This window comes from Leptodactylus fuscus, chromosome 10, assembly GCF_031893055.1.
Source record: "Leptodactylus fuscus isolate aLepFus1 chromosome 10, aLepFus1.hap2, whole genome shotgun sequence".
Taxonomy (NCBI): Eukaryota; Metazoa; Chordata; class Amphibia; order Anura; family Leptodactylidae; genus Leptodactylus; species Leptodactylus fuscus.
Genome location: NC_134274.1, coordinates 20,827,591 through 20,849,082, shown reverse-complemented (window position 1 = coordinate 20,849,082; position 21,492 = coordinate 20,827,591). Strand labels below are relative to the sequence as shown.

Sequence of the window (21,492 nt, the reverse complement as noted above, 5' to 3'; positions counted from 1 at the left end):
TGTGACAGATGTTTTTTACGGCACTTTACTACTTTATAACCATCCACTTTCTAACAATGTCAATAGTTCTCCAAGCACTACCTTCTATTCGTATATGATGAGGTTGGGCTAATACACAGTAGCGTACCAGAACAATAAGAGCTTCAGAGAAGAACATCTAGTCTATGTTGGACAGATTCCTAGTATAACTAGGATGGATTCAGTGCCCAACTAAGTCTACACTGAAGAGTCAACAAGACATTTGCCATATTTCCAAATGACAATGACAAGGACTGAGGTTCCAAGACAGATCTAACCACTGAAGCAGTTGTGCCCTATAGCAAATGTCAGAACAGTGGTTTCACTTACCATGTGATATTATTAATAGTTGTGTCCTCATGTAAGATGAAGGCACCAGGACTTGGGTGGCATTGTCCCTCTACAGCCCTTATATTTACAGTTCTGGAACGAGAGTAGAACATCTCAATGTGTGAAATGAGATACATCACATACCTTTGTTTTGGGTTTCAAGTTTAGGAACGCCAAAACAACATCAAGGCATGGAAATGGAGAACATAGACATCACCATGCTGGAAATTAGGCAATAGATACAGGGTCAAAATAGTTCCTCTAGGGCGGGGCTTCTCATACAGTGAGGTGAGGTGCTCCCTATGTGCTAATGTTCCAGTGAGGGGTGTAACTATCGGGGTAGCAGCACTGGTGGCTGCCACAGGGACCGAGACATCAGGGTGTTCAGCGGCAGCCGCTATCATTGCGTTTTTTTTAAATTGGCCATTACCTGCTGGAGTAACTCCAGAAGGTAATGGGCCCTACTTACTTAGTGATCCTTGCTCCTGCTCACGGCTGCCGGTGCTTCCCCTTCTGTGGAGGTGGCTATGAGCAGGAGCCGGGATCGGTAAGTGAGGTCTGCGAGCCACATAAACAACATTATCTTTTCAGAGCCCTAAGTATAATCATCGAAGGGCTAGGATAGTTGAGGGAACATAAAAAACTTACCACTCCTGGCTCCAGAAGGTTTCAGGTCTACTTGGTGAGTGACGTCATATACGTCACATGGGCCGGGGCTTGCGTCCTTATGCGCCGCAACGCAAGCCCTTGCTCAAGAGACTTCTCTTCCATCACTGAAGATGGCTGACATCAGTGGGGAGTGCACCATAGCCCAGGAGAAGTAAGTAACAGTGTTATTTATGTTTGTGTCCTCCTCTGGATCTCCGATTATATACCCTTTGGGTATAGTATAATAATTGTTCATGGGTGGTTCACAATGGGGCATAATATTTTGTGCAGGGGCCACTATGGGGTATAATACTGTATGCAGGGGCCACTATGGGGCATAATACTGGGTGAAGGGGCCACTATGGGGCATAATACTGTGTGTAGAGGCCACTATGGGGCATAATACTATGTGCATGGGCCACTATGGGGCATAATACTGTGTACAGAGGCCACTATGGGACATAATACTGTGTGCAGGGGCCACTATGGGGCATAATAGTGTGTGCAGGAATATGGTGGGGAGGAAATCGGTCAATTGGGGTCTTTGGGGGGGGTTGATTTCAAAAGTTTGCCACAAGGCTCCTCCATTCCTATTTACACTACTGGTTCCAGTGATTTCAAAACACAATTTTTATGATAAATTCTGGATTTTTTTAAATTTTTTGCTATAGTTAGGACCAATGGCGAAGAACAAGCTCCTTGATCATATGTCAGCAGTTTGCACAAAAAAATAGAAATTTCTAGAGGGGAGAGGTTTCTAAGGACAAGTAGTACAAAGAAAAGAATCAGAGCAACCAATTCTGTTTTTGCCTTTATTTTTGTAACCCTCCTCCATTGTGTTAATGATTTGATATTGCAGATATCTTATCTTAATAGTCAGTAACCTTAAGAAACTGCTGAAACTGGAGTCACCGTGTCATTGGATAAGGATGAAGAGAACTTCCACAAGCAGGTGGTTACCCTGTCATAGACATGAGTCCTTATTTATGATGGAAACGGGACAAGGGTTCCAGGAATGGTAATAACAGCCGCTGAATTTCTTTACAAAAGACAATTTCATTGTCATCTTAGAGTTCTAGATAAGAAAAGAAGACTTTTGTCTGTATTCGGCTTTGGAAATGTACCATAAATAATAAAAATAATCAGAAGTAATAATTGTGAACTGTTCTTAATAGGATTATTTAGTTGCCCCCAGAGAGAAGGTGCCCAGAGTAGTGTAATCCAACCTCTGGCTAAGGACTGTACTCTACACCCACCCCTTTTGTCCTGATACGACCGCAGTAGACAGTAAGTATTATATGACTTCATGTATGTAGCGGTAGGATAGCATTCTTATATACGTTGTATGGATTTTGACCGGACCTGTTCATACTCCTATTTCTGTAAAGATTAGAGTGCTCAGCTGCAAGTTGTCATGTGTTTCATATTCCTGTGTGGACTCGGTTGTCCACCGAGTGCTTTCTGGCCTTCTGATATGAATCTTTGGCCATATTGGCTTCCATTTTGGTTTCATGGCTCCCACTGTGTTTGTACATCTAATAGCTGTGGCTTTCAAGCCTTCTGTTAATGTTTGGCCTACGCTTTAGTCTGTGTTTGTACCTCTGCTACCGGAGACTTTCAGGCCTTCTTCTTGGGATGTTTGGCCTTCCTGCTTCCATTTTGGTCTACTGGCTTCCACCATGGTTGTACTTCTGTTAGCTGTGGCTTTCAAGCCTTCTGCTAAGAATGTTTGACCTACACTTTGGTCTGTGTTTGTACCTCTGCTACCGGAGACTTTCAGGCCTTCTTCTTGAGATGTTTGGCCTTCCTGCTTCCATGTTGGTCTCCTGGCTTCCACCATGGTTGTACTTCTGTTAGCTGTGTCTTTCAAGCTTTCTGCTAAGAATGTTTGACCTAAGGGCTGGTCTATGTTTGTTCCTCTGCTACTTTTGACTTTCGAGCCTTCTGCTAAGAATGTTTGGCCTACAGCTTGGTCTGTGTTTGTGCTTTTGCTACCGGAGACTTTAAGGCCTTCTTCCAGGGATGTTTGGCCTTCCAGCTTCCATTTTGGTCTACTGGTTTCCACCATGGTTGTACTTCTGTTAGCTATGGCTTTCTGCTAAGAATGTTTGACCTAAGGGTTGCTCTCTGTTTCTCTGCTTTTGACTTTTGAGCCTTATGCTAAGAGTTTTTGGCCTACAGCTTGGTCTGTGTTTGTAGCTCTGCTACCAGTGACTTTCAGGTCTTCTTCTAGGGATGTTTGGCCTTCAGCCTTCCATTTTGGCCTATGGGATCATGCTATGTTTATATCTTTGCTACACCTGTCCTCAAGGCCTTCTATTATGTATGTCCAGGTTTGTATTCCTGTGTTAGGCCCGGCCTCTGTTACCAATTCTGAACGCCTGTTTGTTTTCACTGTGCCTGCTTTCAGTATTGTGCTTAAGATGTTTTTAGTCTGTATTCACGTTGCGCGCCAGGTCCTTGACTTGCTTGGTCAACACCAGGACCCCTCCAAGAACGAGACAGACTCCTCACGACCAAGTCCAGATCCCTGTATGGGGGTTAAAGAGTGAGTAATGGGGAGTGTGCTTGGCCACTCCTATGGGCCTTGTCTGACAGCAAAACCAGTTTGGTGATACACAGGTTCCTCCACCTGGGTGCCACATAAGAAGATGCTAGCAATACAAATGGATCCTGTCGGAGATTTTGCATAGGAGCTTCAGTTTATCATTTGTACTTCTTGATATCCACAAATTCAACACTCTAAAGCCTGAGACAAAACCCCGACACTAATAAGAAAATGATAGAATATGAAGACAATGTAAATGAATAGAAACAGTTCCACAATACAGATGACCTTTATATGACAGCCATGCTAGGAAGGGCCCCTCCTCACAGTGACATAAATCCGCTTGCCCTTTCTTATGTGTAAGGCTGTTGTCTAGAACCTGAAGATCTTCTTTGATCGTCGTCATTTTTGCAAATAAAATAACATCCTTCCATAACCTGAAATAATTATTGATTTTACATGGCTATCACAGATCTGACCGTAGTAAACCTTCATCTCAACAAGAGCTTGGAGAAGGCGCTTCCTGGTCTCTTGATGGACTTTTACCAGTATATTCACTTGTATAACTGCCGTATGTTACCTATATACTCGAGTATAAGTCGACCCGAATATAAGCCGACCCCCCTAATTTTACCACAAAAAAACAGGGAAAACTTATTGACTCGAGTATAAGCCGAGGGGGGGAAAGGCATTCTGTTTGTGCTCATGTTAATCCAAGCTGGCTTCAGGCCTATATGGTAATATCCCAGATGTCACGTGGTCTGGGATATTACCATATAGACCCAAAGCCTGTGGTAGTAGTAATAGCCTGTTACTGCTAGCTCAGGCTTTGGGCCTGTATGGCAACAGACTGCTACTGCTACCATAAGGCTACGGGCCTGTATGATAATGCCCCAATCTGGGGCATTATCATACAGGCCCAAAGCCTTATGGTAGCAGTAGCAGTGTGTTGCCATGTAGGCCCAAAGCCTGTGCTGGGGCATTATCATACAGGCCCAAAGCCTTATGGTAGCAGTAGCAGCCTTTTGTCATACAGGCCCAAAGCCTGTAAAATAAATCTGTTAAACAAATCATCAGTTTTGATGTCCAAAAGCTCTTGTAATTTTATTCCAGGGTATAAAAGTCAAAAGGATGAAATAAATATCCCAGCTCAAAAAATGTAAGTAATTCATGTATGACGGTAAGTCACATGACTGTGTACAACTGACTGATCATTTTGGAGATTTGGCCTTGTAGGTTATCCTTGGATTAGTGATCAGAACAACGGACTCAAAAACGAATAGAACTCCTGAAGAAGATGGAACACCCGCCATAATATATATGTTAGTGTGAACTTGGCTTTACATAGGAATAGACACATTAATAGTCAGCTGCTTGTGTTGCGTTCTAGTACCACGAAGACATGTGAGAGCGCAGCTGCGGTATGTATTTGATGGTATTTATATGCGGGTTATATTTCTATATTTCCTATAGGTGTGTGCTTTTTCTCTTCATATTACATATATATATAGTAGCACCCCACATTTATTTATGGTTCCCTCACATACGGTGGTTTCGGTTCACATTTCTTTGGTATGTTGTAGTACCAACTTATTTCCAGTGGGGGTCACTATTGTAGTGCAGCTCCTGGATAATACTGAGTTATACCAGTTTCAACGGGACGTGGCATAATCTGTTTTCTTTCTGTCTCTGAGGTCATGTGTGATGCACTGAAAAACTGATGCAAACTGACTGCAATGTCTGACCAGCGGCAGAGCAAAAAACACAATGCAAAAGAAAAAAATGCAAATGCCTTGTCATCTTATTCTTGTTCCAAAGGGATCTGAGAAACTGGATCTTATCTCAACATTCACTATATGTTTGTAACACTTCTATGAAGACCCACATGTCTCCACAGTAATAGACATACATATCCTATGTACTCACGCAGTCTTCCATCTTATTAACATCAGATAGGTTAAGGCAGCGGACAAGCGTAACCGGTCAATTATATATCTGAAATTTCCCCAATGTGGGACTATTAAAGGATTATCTTACCTTGTACGTGTAGAAACGCTGGGGTTTTCCATATAGGTATAATAGGGGCAGAAGGTCCGCAGAGGAAACCTATGCAAGAATGGAATGAAAAACATTGCGGAAAAAAAAGTGACGCGTTTCCACCATGGTTTTTTCCACAGCATTTTTTTGGCAGTGTTTCGGGACCTTAGCATAAAGGGGTTTTCTGTCTGCATTTCTGATAGTGATGACCGACGCACAGAATAGGCCATTAGTATCTGATCTGTAGGAGGGGTCGCTCAGCTGGTTGCGTCTATGTGCGAAAAGTACAGTGGAACAATCTCCCAGCACGGAGCAGCACATTGGGGCAGTGGATTAGCAGCTCCGTGCAGGATCTGGGTGTTGGATATCCACAGATCACATGCTGATGACCCCAATGCCTAAGGAAAGGACCCAAGATGTCACAGGTGACGTATGTGAGTGATGTCCGGGTCCTTAGGCCAGTCACAGTTACTGTTTTTCCATTTTGCGTGGACTGGATCAATAAATATAATTGGTTCCAAAGGTAGAGTTTCTTTATGAAGGGGTTTTCTGTGCTGGGGCTATTTTTGATGCTGGTGACCGACCAAGGGAATATGTCATTAGTATCTGACCAGTTGGGATCCAACACCTGGACCCAACATAGATCAACTATTCCAAGCAGCCTCAGGTATTGGAACCCATAGATGGAGATGGAAGCAGAAGGCTCCGTCCACTGTGTAGTGGCCATGTCCGAGTACTGCAGTTCTGAAAGAAGCTGATCAGTATGGGGTCTGGGTATCAGACCACTGCCAATATGATGCTGATCAGTATCAGAAGTTTAGGTGTTTTCGGACATCGTGGGAAAAGGATTAACCGTATGAACTTAGCCAACTTAGGACAACAATGGGGACCCAAGTTCCATTACCAGAAGATCTGTGCTCAATGGTCGTGGAGAAGAAACACAAATCCAAATCTTGGCTGAAGAACCTTTTATTGAAGAATAAAAACAGTAGGCACAATGTGTTTCGGCCTATATGACAGCCCTTTCTCAAGTGCAAAATTACGAGGGCACGTCGGGCCAGATGCATCAGCTGCTTTTTGCATGTACGGTTATGGTCGCCTTTACAGCATCTGGGCGAAGCCAATAGCGTATTAGTCAGGACCCCTGTACCAAATCTTGCACGCCCACACATACAGACCTAGATCACTCCGAATACAGGGCATTACTGTTAGAACCTAAATAATCACACATGGAGTCCGATACAGGTTTGAGCTTTTTTTTTTTAATTAAAATTCACGTCATACCTGATTGATAAGAAAATAGATAATTTAAGAAGAAGAAAAATACTAATTTCTGCATGACAATAGAAACAGAATGTAAAAACATAAAGCAGCCAAATATTACAATATTCTTAAATATATAAGTCTTAATGTAAAAATAGTCATCTGCTTCAAAAACCGCTGGATCTAGGAGAGTCGCAGACCTAGAGCGCAGCCTAAAAGTCTACAAATAGGAGAGCCAATTGCATCAAAGCAATGAGTTTACTCTCATAGAGAGGAAATGTAGCGTTATCCTAACAAGAATCTAAGAAGTGTAGTACAGGCCAGCTGGTACACTAGCGGGCCATTATACCGCGCCTTAGTGTGAATGTAGTGCTGAGGTAGGCGACTGGTGGAGGATGCGGGCGCGGTGACAGTCGTAGTGCAAGAACTTCAAGTCGGGAAGACCAATGTGGCGAATGTAGTGTACACATTGGTCTAGAGCCCGACTCTACGTACAATACGTACAATAGCTCCTTCCGCCTAAAAGGAAAACTCCAGTCACCGTATAAAGTAGCACCGAAGATCCTATACTATATACTTACTATAAAAGTAAGCATAATAAATAAAATAAAATCCCCCCGCAGGAGACCAATGATCATAATTCATACAATGGTATTCTATAAATACCTTACATTTTTATCAGGCCCCGGGAAACCCATTTCCACCTACTCATCCTGGAAAGTGCTTGGCTGTCACACAACTTTGTATAGTCCTTAAAGCCTAACTAAACTGCTATTTTTTTTTTCATAAATCCATTGTGCAAATGAAAACAGCAAACTTTGTAATATACTGTATTAAAAGAAATATAACGAACCAAGCGTGGCCGCGCTAATTAGGCATATGAGACCTTGTGGATTTAACAGTCAGTTACCTTGTCTTACGCCTTTATGATACGTAATCAGGTATTAGTCACCGAATTTGTAGGGCAACGTCTTCGGCTTACAACTCTTGGGTCAAACGGTATAAATGCAACTTATTCTGAGGGATATACCCTCAAAATGGAGGAATTGGTTCGCGCTCCTTTCGGTGGAATGGAATTCTGGTACGCTGATGTAACAACAACGTGATTAATTTAAGATAACGCGTTTCAGGGGCCTTTGGTACTCCACAGGCATCACCCCTTCATCAGATACTTATGGCCAGTCCATGTGAAGTATAAAGAGTATATATATATATATATATATATATATATATATATATATATATTTATTTATTTTTTATTATATGGACTTGAATATGCAAAATTAGGTTTTCTGTGTGTTTACCTGTGTAAACTAATTTAAATTTGTATTCTCTATGTGTGCAACATTTGTATTTTTATGTGATGAAGGGGTGGTACCTGTGGAGTATCAAAGGACCCCAAAACGCGTTATCTTAAATAAATCACGTTGTTGTTACATCAGCGTACCAGAATTTTATTCACCAAAAGGAGCGCGCAATCAGTTCCTCCATTTTGAGGGTATATCCCTCAGAATAAGTTGCAAATATACAGTATTAAAGTAAAGTGCCTGCTTCTTCATTTATTTGCCTCCTTCTGCCACTAATGACACTAACCTATCTATCTGCAGGGCTGGGGTGATATGCTGGGTTCTGGTGACAATAACCTATCTATCTGCAGGGTTGGGTGGATATGCTAGGCTCTGGTGACCCTAGCCTATCTATCTGCAGGGTTGTATGATATGCTGGGCTCTGGTGACCCTAACCTATCTATCTGCAGGGTTGTATGATATGCTGGGCTCTGGTGACCCTAACCTATCTATCTGCAGGGTTGGGTGGATATGCTGGGATCTGGTGACTGACTACCTTTAAGACCTGCACTTCAGTTATCATTCACACACAGTAAACTGAAGCTGGTCTGATGGGCCCGATGGCCGTGCAATCTATATCACAATAACAAATTATATCAATTTATTTAACAGTGCAAAGAACCTATCAAACTAGCTAATCTTAGAGAAAACTCAGGACACAGAAATAAATTATTACAGGGCACTGTAGGTCCTGCATTTTCCCTTTCATGGTTCTTAAAAGGGCATTTACTAAAATATAAATCTGAATGAGATTCTTACAACTTGTATTTGCATAATGTAACCTCTGGGTTATAAAAATGAAGTTTCTTCTAGGGATCATGAGGGCTGTATAGAGGGCACACCGAGCCCCTAAGGACAGGCCATAAATAAAGAAAAGGTTATAGATATTGATAGGCTATCCATGAAGCTGCACTTACTTGACTTGGCCAGTGCACAGCCATGTTTCCAGCTTCCCTCTCTGTCCCAGATGATTGCTGAGGGTGTCACATGTCGGACCCCCCACAATATGCTATTAATGACCTACTCGAAGGAAAGGTCCTTAAGTATCTGGTACCGTCCCCCAAACAAGGACATCACAGGTTGAGCCAGTCCGGCATTGCTTATCCCCATGCATGTTTGCCCATGCCACATGTGCATATTTGTGGGGGCGCCTGAGAACATGGCTGCTAGCATTTAGCTGACTTGGGATACAGCCGTCAGCCCTATGTGAATATCTGAAAGTGAACATGTCATTATGAATAAATATAACTCATATGAAAGCCAATGGCACTTTCCTAATTGCAGGTTACACACTGATGTGTTTGCTCTTATGTAGCTTTATATAGCCCTCGTGGCATTCTCTTTGCTGTGCTGTCGTATACTGGGACATGGCAGTTTGCAGCAGAGTAGAGATCAGGGATGTCTCAGCGCAAAAGATGTAGCTTAAGGTCTTATTCACACGTCTATATGTGAATGAGGCCTAACTCAAACTGGCAGAGGTTATACCTGAAATCTACGCCAATCCCCAACTAGGGAAGACTACAATTTTGTCACATACGACCTCGCAAGACGTATCAGAATTAATAAGCTAATAATTTGGACGCATCTTGTGCAATGGGGGAATAAATTAAGACTAACGTGGGAAATGCTAGCCTTTATAAATTCCTCCCACAGATTTGGGTGAAGATTGCTGTCTAGGATCTATAAGTCATTCTGCTTTGCTTTCCTTGAGCTTGTGTACCACTTCAGGATGGCGGTGCCCGCTGTGCCGGACACAACGCACAGAGCCCCACAGATTGTCAGCCATGTGGGTGTGCGGTGAAGAAAAAGGGCCTGAAAAATAAAAGCAAAAACCACATCCATGGTCCTCATGACGGATACAGGCCCGGCTTTCTCAATCTGTAAAGCTTTCACCAGAAAACTTTGCCCTCCCAGGCCTAAAATGCCAATAAATACCAGGAGCCATCTGTCTATTCCACAATAAGGCAAACTCCAGGCGCCTATGACGAACAGGGCGATGACGCACTCGATGAGGCCAATGATGGCGTAGTACCAGATGGACAGCAGGTAATGCACAGACTTGCCCATTTTCCTCAGCACCACAAGAGTTAATGAAGCACAGACCGCACTGGCCACCGCAGCAATGGTTCCCTTCATGTGGTTGGAGTACTCCTCCTCGAGGATGTCGTTGTTTGACCCAAATAAAAATGGAGGCCGAGCGATAAGAACCACCCCTGTTATGGTGAAGAGCAAGAACACGATGTCCCAGACTGTGCACTTCTCCTTGAGGAATATGCAAGCGAACATGCAAGTGAAGGCCGGGCTGCTGAATGTGATAACAGTGGCGTCTGCCAAGGGCATGGCCTGGACAGCGTAATATAGTAGGATCATAGCCGTGGAGCCAAGGAGGCCTCGAAGGAAAAGGAAAATCCTCTGATCCTTGGGTCCTAAAAATCCGACCCTGTAAGTGATATCAGACAGAGTATTAATACATCATCATGGGCAAAGTATTGAGTAATAAGTGCAGGGTGGCTCCACCTTGTATGTGTTATGTGGTCCTATTTGTGAACACTACTTTTTGGAACTATACAAGAGGAGCTGTATCCTCTCCTTAAGACCTCATGCACATGAGTCAGTGTGCTAGCCATGTATTTTAGGGCTAGCACACTGACCCATTCACCTCTATGGCCCCATATACACGACCATGGTCGTGAGCTTTAGGACATTCTGTAGCCCCTACCTAGGATCAGAATTTATCATATCAGATTTTCTACTTTGTCCTGTGACTTACTTGTAATAAATTAACCCCGGAAGCACAAAGAGCATCTGGAAAACACAGCGGATGGCGCTGATCTGTACAGAATGCATATCCTCTATCTTCTTGACCAGCAGGGCGCTAGATGAGAAGAACAGAGCAGACAGGACGGTGTAGAAGAGGCCGAGGCCTGGACACGAGCACTTCTTTTTACCTGGAGAAAGAGAATGAAGAAGATGTAAGAAGAGAAATACGAGGTGTGAAGCTACAAAAACAATCAGTTATTGGCGGCCATCACTGCCACCATTACAGGGCTCATGGGGTTATCAGTCAGCTCTCCCAGTCTCCTGAATGGCATTTCAGAGTCTATCTAGATCATTTAGTATCTAGGATTGGTGATGGTTCCACATGGTCGAGTGCCGCCATATTTAGCGTTATATATTGGTACTAAACTGAACTGACATACCGGCCTGAGCTGCGGTCAGGCCAATATGAAACGGGCCTTAAAGGGAACCCTTCAGGGTAATCTGAGACACTAAACCACTCATAGGTCCTTATGAAACACAAGTTTAGTGTCCCAAATAGCCCCATTGTAAAGCAGTCCGCACCCACAGTGAAAAGAAACCTCCAGACTTACCTAGAGATTAATCTGCGGACTCATCTCTGGTGTTCTCAGGGCCGTTGTTCACTGAAGCAGATTCACTACGCATGCACCTGAGGTTAGATACATGCGCAATGAAGTTAGGGCGTACACCGAACATCTGCACAGGCACCAGGAGCACAGATGCTAGATAAGTAGAAAGGGTTTGGTTTTAATATGCCTATGGACAGCTTCACACCCAGGCTAAACACTAAACCCCAGTCTATAAGAACCTATGGCTGGTGAAGTGTCCCAAATCTCCCTGACAGGTTCCTTTAAGTAGGTCAGGACGCTAGCTCCCTATCACAGCAGTATACAGTCACACAGCTCTATGTAAGTGGAGATAGCTGTAAACTGAATTTACACAATAGACGGTAAACTGAGGGAAAGTGGAAAGATAAGCAGGTAAGTGTCAGTGCAGACTGTGGGCAACATGACTGGGAATCGCATTGTATAGAAACCAACAGCAGGACCTCCCAATCACATAAAGGAACACTAAACAATTACAAATATACCAGCCCTTTCGCTAGGTCCTATTCTGTACCTATTCATTATTTACATTGGTCCATACAGTACAATAGTGGACTATACTGTTCATAGTGGCTGTGCTTGGTATTGCAGCTTGGCCCCTATCACTATTCAACAAGATATCAGTAAGTCCAAGTTCACATTATCATTTGCTACTGTTGAATATACCCTTCAAGCTGACTCTACATAACACGTGACACTGTGCAAACAATGAGATCTGCAGCACACGCCTATCACACGGGTACAGGTAGGCCGGCTGTCTGAGGAATACAAAGCAACATGTGATAGGAGAGACAAAGTGCCATGTACATGGCTGGCCCAGTATTTACTAGCACCCTGACAGCACTCACACATGTATCTGTCACCATTTTGCAGGGTGTTTTTTTTAGTGTAGCAGTGACATTCACACGGAATGAAAAGTGAAAGGTGTCTAAAGACTGGAGCGTCACCCCCAACCAATCAGATCCACTCATTCAGATAGGACCCCCATTGTCGTGATGGGGATTACAGAGGGTTAGACGAATATCTACCCCCTGGTCACATCTCTGAGAACTACTGTTATTATTATGATATTAGAAGCACTTCTTAGCTCTGTGATGTTTATGGTTATTGCCCCTGTAAGAAGTGCAAGCTATGTCCATTTGTGCAATAGTAAAACCACTATTACCTATAACGGTATAGCATATAATGGTGGAGTCTTTTATTAACCCCGGAAACCACATCCTACAAGAAGATCTCACGTGCGTTGGTTGCAGTTTCGCTGATAAGGCCGGAAGTCCCGGCTGATATCTCTCCTACTTGGCAGCGCCGGTGACGTGCGAACCAGTGACTTTGACCAGTTCAGCATTTCTGCCCTGTGTGTCACTTACTGCACCTACATTTACTAAGGCCATAGTGTCAATACCATGTTAGATGTCCTCATGAGATTAAGCCAGATTTCAAGTACCGTATGTATCCACTCCATCTATTCCCTAGGGCTAGAGCTGCACGGCGACTTTCATCGCGACCCCTCTCTACATAACCAATGCGACGTCTTCACTACTGCAAGTGAATGATATCCCATTACTATCCCATTAGTTCCCTCCAAAAACATGAACATGGTTTATACTGAGACCCACAGGAGAACCTGCCAGTAAGTGCTCGATTTCCCTGCAGCGCCACCACAGGTGAGATAAAGCATTACATTGTGTCCACCGAATTAAATGCACTGTGGACAATTCATGGATCTGATGGGTCCTGCATTGTATCTGCTCATTCTGGTTCAGAACTAAGACCTCCACTCTGTTAAAGGGATATTCCCAAATTTATACATAAATTCTCTACTTAGGAATGGGTTGATGGGTCTTTGACAATGGCACCTCCGCTGATCAGCTTTAGCCCATTCTAAGGTCACGTCCAGCAGTCATCTGGTCCTTCTACGCTTCAAAGCTGCACCTGGTATACAATGACATGGCCACATTTATTAAGGATTGGTCACCAATATCAGCTTGGTCTGGATCTAACTCCCTGATCTTGATGACCCATCCTAAGGAAAGGCCACCAATATATAGATCCATGTGGAGTCCTCAGGACCCTGAAAAATATGGAGCAGGTCCTATTCTTGTTTGTTTTTGTGGCTTGGTCTTACATGGATGCCATCCATTACGTTTTCCATGGACCCATGCATTACTACGGTCATGGCCTAACAACAAAAGTGTCTCACCTAAGGAGGCCGAGAGCACAGCCGGAAGATACCCAAACCAACCATATCAGATAGACGAGAAGAGGAGCTGACACTCTAGGTGGACTAGAGATGAGCGAGTACTATTCAAAACGGCCGTTTCTAATAGCACGCACCCATAGGAATGAATGGACGCAGCCGGCACGCAAGGGGTTAAGTGGCCGGCTGCCGGCAAAGTCTGCGTGTTGGCCACTTCCATTCATTCCTATGGGTGCGTGCTATTCGAAACGGCCCTTTTGAATAGTACTCGCTCATCTCTAGAAGGGACGTGTTCCTCCATGTCATCGGGCTGATAATATACACGACTGTTCTGCCATATATAGTAAATTTCATTGGTCCTATTAACGTTACATATATGTGTATTTTGTGAGCCCCGTTACATGGACGATCACTTCCCTTTTTTCTTCTGTCCGTCTACAGTGCCAGTTTCTCTTTTTATGTATGAAGTACCTTTAAAGGGGTATTTCCATTTGGCATATTTATGGCATATTCAGAAGAATTCCCCTTTAAGGGGAACTCCATGATCAAATGATCTTCTGGCATGTCACGGTGATATATCAGAAGACGTTACCCCATAACCTGTGTGGTTATCGGTTATATAAATAATCCAATACATATTAATCCTATAATGGGGTTCCTCAGATTGGGAATAGATCTTACCCTACCCCCTTCCTATTTAGAGCAGTAAGTTGTCATCAGGCAGGCGACCTCCAGTTATCAGGAATGTCAATGAAGAAGTTGTTGCTCGCAGCCAACGAAATGCAAGAAATTTGCTAACAATTGAGATATTTCTCTCCACTTCCATCAGAAATATGAAAAAATAACAAGAAATATTCCCGATTCCTGTTTCTTCCTCTATCTGCTCTAGTTAAGGAATATGTAGATAAGGAAAAAGGAAAACTGCTCTAGCGCCACCTTTTGGAAAGTAGCTCCTTATAGACCCATGGGCCCTTGAGGCAGTCATCTGGGGCCCAAAGTCTTCTCCTTGTTTCTGCTGATCCAGAATCAGGGAGTAAACCTAAGGCTGAGTTCTTCTGGCGACACGGAATCCGCGTCAAAATCCTGACCAAAATAAACGTCTCCCATTGAAATCAATGGGTGCCGGTTATTTCTTTTTTCCGCAAGCGGTTTGTTCCCGCTCGCAGGAAAAAGAAGCGACCTGCCCTTTCTTCAGGTGGATTCCGTGGCCGGTTTAGCCTTAGACAACCGCCTGAAGACACTCCCGACTAGGCCCATTCATTTGGGCCTAATCCGGAATGGAGAGCCGTGACTGGATGCGGCCCATTTGCTGGTCAAATCGGAGACCCCCGTTTTAGACCAATGTCTACTTTTCAAGAAACCTTACGTCATGATCTGGGATGATGAGATGGGCACCCCTACTCAGGGCAAAAGGTGACTTGTAATCTTTACCCGGAGTGACACTTTAAGGTCCTGCTGTTTATGGCCGCTATCCTTTCAGATAATCGGCCCTCTACTATAAGCGGACTTTGTTATTGCTGGTGATTTATGGCCCTTTACTAGGAAGCTGTGATAAGAAAGGGCAGAGAAAGTAGAATCATAAATCATCAATCCATTATACTATAATAATGCTAAATATATAATAAAATATATCACAATCTTCAGGAGGAAAATGCTACCACTGCTTGTACGTGACTGATATAGCAGCGGGGTGCGGAGGAGGCAGCAGGACTTGGGCTCTAATAACTGAATGGGTTAAAAGACCCTCTGTCCCATAACAAGACCCTAGTATGTATAAAAGCATACAGGGGCCTTCCTATAGAGTTAACCTATATAAGGAACATGAAGTGAGAAGGGAACATTGCTGAGAGACGTGGGAATCTAAGGTCGGGGTAGGCTTCAGATATACAGAGACTTATAACTAGCATTCCCCATCAGTAGGATGCCTTGGTTGGGCCGTCCTATTGAACGTGATGCCGACGTCTCCCTCCCTATAGTGTATCTATCAATAATACACAGGACAGGTAATGTATGAATGTAGAGATCCACTATGGTCAGTAACACTGGTATAGTATAAGATCTAGTAATGGTCACACCGGCCAAAAGTATTGCCCCCCTGCAATTCTGTCAGGTAATACTCGTTGTCTTCCAGAAAATGATTCCAAGTACAAACTCTTTGGTATTAATATCTTCATTTATTTTGCTTGCAATGAAAAAACACAAAAGAGAATGAAAAAAAAGTCAGATCATTGATCATTTTACACAAAACTCCAAAAATGGGCCGGACAGAAGTATTGGCGCCCTCAGCCTAATACTTGGTAGCACAACCTTTAGACACAATAACTGCGCACAACCGCTTCCAGTAACAATCAATGAGTTTCTTACAAGGCTCTGCTGGAATCTTAGACCATTCTTCTTTGGCAAACTGCTCCAGGTCCCTGAGATGTGAAGGGGGCCTTCTCCAAACTGCCATCAAGAGATCTCTCCTCCTCCCCCACAGGTGTTCTATGGGATTCAGGGCTGGACTCATTGCTGCCACTTTACAAGTCTCCAGGGCTTTCTCTCAAACCATTTTCTAGTGCTGACCTGAAGTGTGTTTTGGGTCACTGTCCTGCTGGAAGACCCATGACCTCTGAGGGAGACCCAGCTTTCTCACACTGGGCCCTACATTATGCTGCACAATGTGTTGGTCGTCTTCAGACTTCATAATGCCATGCACACGGTCAAGCAATCCAGTGCCAGAGGCGGCAAAGCAACCCCAAAACATCAGGGACCCTCTGCCATGTCTGACTGTAGGGGGCGTCTTCTTTTCTTTGAAGGCCTCTTTTTTTTCCTGTAATCTCTATGTTGAGGCCTTTTCCTACTTTTGTCTCATCTGACCAGAGAACATTCTTGTAAAACGTTTTTGGCTTTCTCAGGTAAGTTTTGGCAAACTCCAGCCTGGCTTTTTTATGTCTCTGGGTAAGAAGTGGGGTCTTCCTGGGTATCCTACCATACAGTCCCTTTTTATTCAGACGCCGACGGATAGTACGGGGTGACAGTGTTGTACCCTCTGACTGCAGGGCAGCTTGAACTTGTTTGGATGTTAGTTGAGGTTCTTTATCCACCATCTGCACAATCTCACATCCGCGTTGAAATCTCTCGTCAATTTTCCTTTTCCGTCCACATCTAGGGAGGTTAGCCACAGTGCCATGGGCTTTAAACTTCTAGATGACACTGCGCACGGTAGACACAGGAACATTCAGGTCTTTGGAGATGGACTTGTAGTCTTGAGATTGCTCATGCTTCCTCACAAATTTGCTTCTCAAGTCTTCAGACAGTTCTTTGGTCTTCTTTCTTTTCTCCATGCTCAATGTGGTCACACAAGGACACATGACAGAGGTTGAGTCAACTTTAATCCATTACAACTGGCTGCAAGTGTGATTTAGTCATTGCCACCACCTGTTAGGTGCCTCAGGTAAGTAACAGGTGCTGTTAATTACACACATTAGAGAAGCATCACATGATTCTTCAAACAGTACCAATACTTTTGTCCACCCCCTTTTTTATGTTTGGTGTGGAATTATATCCAATTTGGCTTTTTGACAATTCTTTTTGCGGTTTTCCATTGAATACAAATTAAATGAAGATAATAATACCAAAGAATTTGTGATTGCAATCATTTTCTGGAAGAACAAGAGTATTATCTGACAGAATTGCAGGGGTGTCAATACTTCTGGCCAACACTGTATATATAGTATAATATGTAGTAGTGGTCAGTTACACTGGTAGTATATAGTATAAGATGTAGTAGAGGTCAGTTACACTGGCAGTATATAGTATAGTATAGTATATATAGCATAAGATGTAGTAGTGATCAGCTGCAGTGTGTAGATGTGTGAGTGCCGCCATCCTTGTGCACTTCCACATGGATTGCCGTATCATTACATAAGTATAAGTTTTTGCACAGTCATCCTGTTCTCACTGCTCGCCCCGGGGTGTCTGGCTCCATAGTACAAAAGACTTTAAGGTCACACACATGTGACTAAGAAAAACAACATGTGCCCTGTATACACATAATGTGCCCTGGATACACATAATGAAATGATGGGTAACACATTGTAGAGCTATGATATGTGACTGCTGCTTAGATACAGCATCTGGAGAGGTCTGAGATCCCTCCTGTCACATCAGAGACTGAGGCGGCTCCATATCCTCCATGCTTTATACTTCAGCTCTGATTCTTCAGGATGGTCTCTGCCAATAAACCCATTACAATTTCACCACAATTTCGGTACATGTAAGACTGACCACTATAACAATCTCTGACAGCAGCAGAACTATAAGTACAAGCAAAACTTGTCAAAAACTTACTGTAGAATCGGACAACCATAGAGTCTGACTGTAAGAAATCTCTATACTCTGTACTACACAGTCATAACCTCCTGTATACTCTATACCCCTGTACATTCCAGCCATATAATCCTGTATACTCCATATCAGTACACATGGGGATAGCACTGTCATATAAGGTCATACATATAGAGTACACGATTGTAGTATAGAGTATACAGGAGATAATGACTATGTAATATAGAGTAGAATATTCAGGGTAAATGTCTGTTATATAGAGTATACAGGGGGATGTGACTGTAATATAGAGTATACTAATATACTACAGTCATATACTGTATATGTATGACTCTATATTACAGTGCTATATCTTCCTATATACTCTATATACAGGGCTATATCCTCCTATATACAGTGATATATCCTCCTGTATACCCTATAGTACAGTGCTATATTCTCCTATATACTCTATATACAGTGCTGTATCCTCCTGTATACCCTATAGTACAGTGCTATATCCTCCTGTATACTGTATATCCTCCTGTATACTCTATAGTACAGCTGTATCCTCCTGTATACTATACAGTGCTATATCCTCCTGTATACTCTATATACTGTGCTATATCCTCCTGTATACTCTATATCAGCCAGTCGTATATCCCCCTGTATATCCCCCCTGTATAGCCTCCTGTATACTCTATATCAGCCAGTCCTATATCCCCCTGTATGTCAGGTAAGTCAGTCACAGGTGTGCACACTGTCTCCGGCCTCTCACCCGTCTCCTCATCCGTCTCCATCAGGCGGGCACAGCAGGACGTGTTGCCGCCCTCGGTGTCCCGGTTTGGGGGGCTGTCACCCGGCTCCGCACTGTCCCCCTCTGTGTACACAGTGTCCCACATGGATTTCTGCAGGCAGCCATTTTTATCTGTTGGAGGACTCGGGTCCAGTCCTTCCAGGTCTATAACCTCCGGCTCGTCTTCACTAAGTTCCCGGTCATCACTGCCCATGGCGGCCCCGGTGTTCTGTCAGGCCGGTAGTGTGCGTGCACTGAGCGCTATCATACCGGTGTCTGTGCTATGGAGGCGGCCACAGGGGGCAGCAGAGAGCCGGAGCCGGCAAGTGACATCGCTGAGGGGGCGGGGCCTGGACGGTGACATTGTACAGAGCGCTGAGTGGCTGGAGGTCGGGGCTGCTGAGCCTTGTAGTGCGGCCCTGCTGAATGGGTCAGACCAGGGTCACAGTCACTCTCCCTCCCCTCTCTAGGTGTCACATCAGTAACAATAGTCAGGACCATAAGCCTGAGGAAGGGGGGAAGTTACACCTAGTAATCCCTAGCCTGCAAAGTCTTGTCCGTATTGTGTGATATTGTAATCATGAACCCCAAAAGACTTGTCTGACTCCCCCTACCGGACAGAGATGGATCAGGCGACCCAGGACCGGAGCTATCAAATATACGCATGTGTGAATAAGGCCATAGGAACACTAGGTCTGTATACTACACATAATACGGATTGTCATGTGAATACAAAGCTGCTCAACGCCAGGGAAATACAGACACGTAACCCAGAGATTACAAGGGTCACATTGGGAAGAATACTGATGTTTCCTACATTGGTCTGAATAAAGTCTCCGACTGATGTGCGCCAAATTTAAAGTCAATGCCAGCCAGGAATTGGTGCAACGAAAACTCAATAGACAGTGTAACGTTGCTGCGTCCTAGGGAGTGTTTCTTGTTTATTTGGTTTTATTTAACAAATACTGTAAAGATTGTATTTTGCGGAATAAACCTGCACAAATACACGTGAACAAACAAAGGACAGTATGGAAAATTACAGCAAAGACTGTACAGACTATAATTGTCGTCGTGCAACTCACATGTGATACTGACATGTGGCATGAGGTTGAGTGACTGTCACATCATGGCATGTCGCATGCGACACTATAGAGATGATTAGATTTTTTTGTTGCACGACTTTAGGGTCCATTCACATGGATTAAACGCGCGCTCATTTTGGCAAAATACACGTGTAAAAATACGACTCCCATTGACTTCAGTGACATTTTACACGTCTATTTTGCCAAAGTGAGCGCGTTTACTCCGTGTGAATGGACCCTGAGTGTGATTTCGATGTCGCCATGTATCCCTAGCCTTACTTTCCTTACGCTAGGTTCACACCCGCATTGGGGTCTCCTTTGTTCGGGTCCGATAAACGTAAACCCAATCCACTTAAAAAGCAGTTACCCACAGAAACCTGCGGACACCATAGACAACAAAGGGATCCACCGGGTTTCAAGCAGAATCCCTGAACGGTCACACAGTGTAAGTGTGAACCTAACCTTACATAAACCTGTATATGAACAATTCAGTGCGCAGAGACTCTGACATGACAGTGAGTGAGTCACTTCTGCTGGATTGCTTCAGTTACCTAGAAGACACTCGATTCTTCTTCTGTCTGTATTTCCTCCTTGAAACAATCCCAGCTTTCACAATCTAGAGGCTGAACCTGTTTGACAGTAAATTGCACATGAACGTCTGAAAGGGAAAAGAATGGATGGCACAACCATTTTCTGACAGTGGTTTTTTTAAAAAAAAAAAAAAAATATATATATATATATTAATTTTTTTGATCCAACTGACTGATCCATTTATAACAGCAGTGAGTAAGGCAGGGTTCACATCTGCGGCGGAGACTCCATCGCAGTGGCTACCGAAAATCGCCAGACACAAATGTGCTGCAAGTTCCAGTTTTTCATCTTACGTTTCCAGTAGGTACGGTAATAGGTCTGTTGGTCATCGTTGGTGTCTGCTGTTTTATCAGTCTGTGTGTTTATTGTTCTGGTCCTATGACAGAGCAGAACAACGGACACCCGGGCACAGGTGTGAACATGGCGTTGGATAGAAATCCATTCGGACAGACGTTAAAATCAGACTCACTTGTATTAGTCAATCTGGATGCGAAAATGGTCAAAAATAGGTCCCATTTTAAAGATGTTATTATCAGCAGTGGCGTAACTACCACCATAGCAGCAGAGGCAGCTGCCACAGGGCCCAGGACATTAGGGGCCCAGTGACAGCCGCTACCACCGCTATCATTACACTCGGGGTCTTTTCGGACCCCCGAGTATAATGATCGGCGGACCGGGAGAGGTAAGAAACATAAAAAACACTGTTACTTACCTCTCCACAATCCGGGCAGACTTCGGCCTAATCGTCTGACATCTCATGACCCCGCCTGCGTCCCGGGTCTTGTGACGTGTGACGTCATTGAAGATGGACTGCTTCGGAGACCGACAGCGTAGGAGCCGGGAGATAGGTGAGTAACAGAGGTTTTTTTTAATGTTTTTCTCCCCCTGGGTCTCCGATTATTATACTCTGGGGTCTGAAAAGAC

General features: G+C 43.9%; 1 protein-coding gene across 1 annotated transcript; it reads right to left on the bottom strand.

The window, feature by feature from the left end:
- Nucleotides 1-6,870: 6,870 nt before the first annotated feature.
- Nucleotides 6,871-19,155, bottom strand: SLC35G1 (solute carrier family 35 member G1). The gene is made up of 3 exons (XM_075288379.1): nucleotides 18,878-19,155; nucleotides 10,961-11,138; nucleotides 6,871-10,630 (listed from the first exon to the last, which is right to left on the bottom strand). The coding sequence occupies exons 1-3, from the start codon at nucleotides 19,107-19,109 to the stop codon at nucleotides 9,871-9,873; spliced, it is 1,170 nt and encodes a 389-aa protein (XP_075144480.1). The 5' UTR covers nucleotides 19,110-19,155; the 3' UTR covers nucleotides 6,871-9,870.
- Between the last annotated feature and the right edge of the window lie 2,337 nt (nucleotides 19,156-21,492).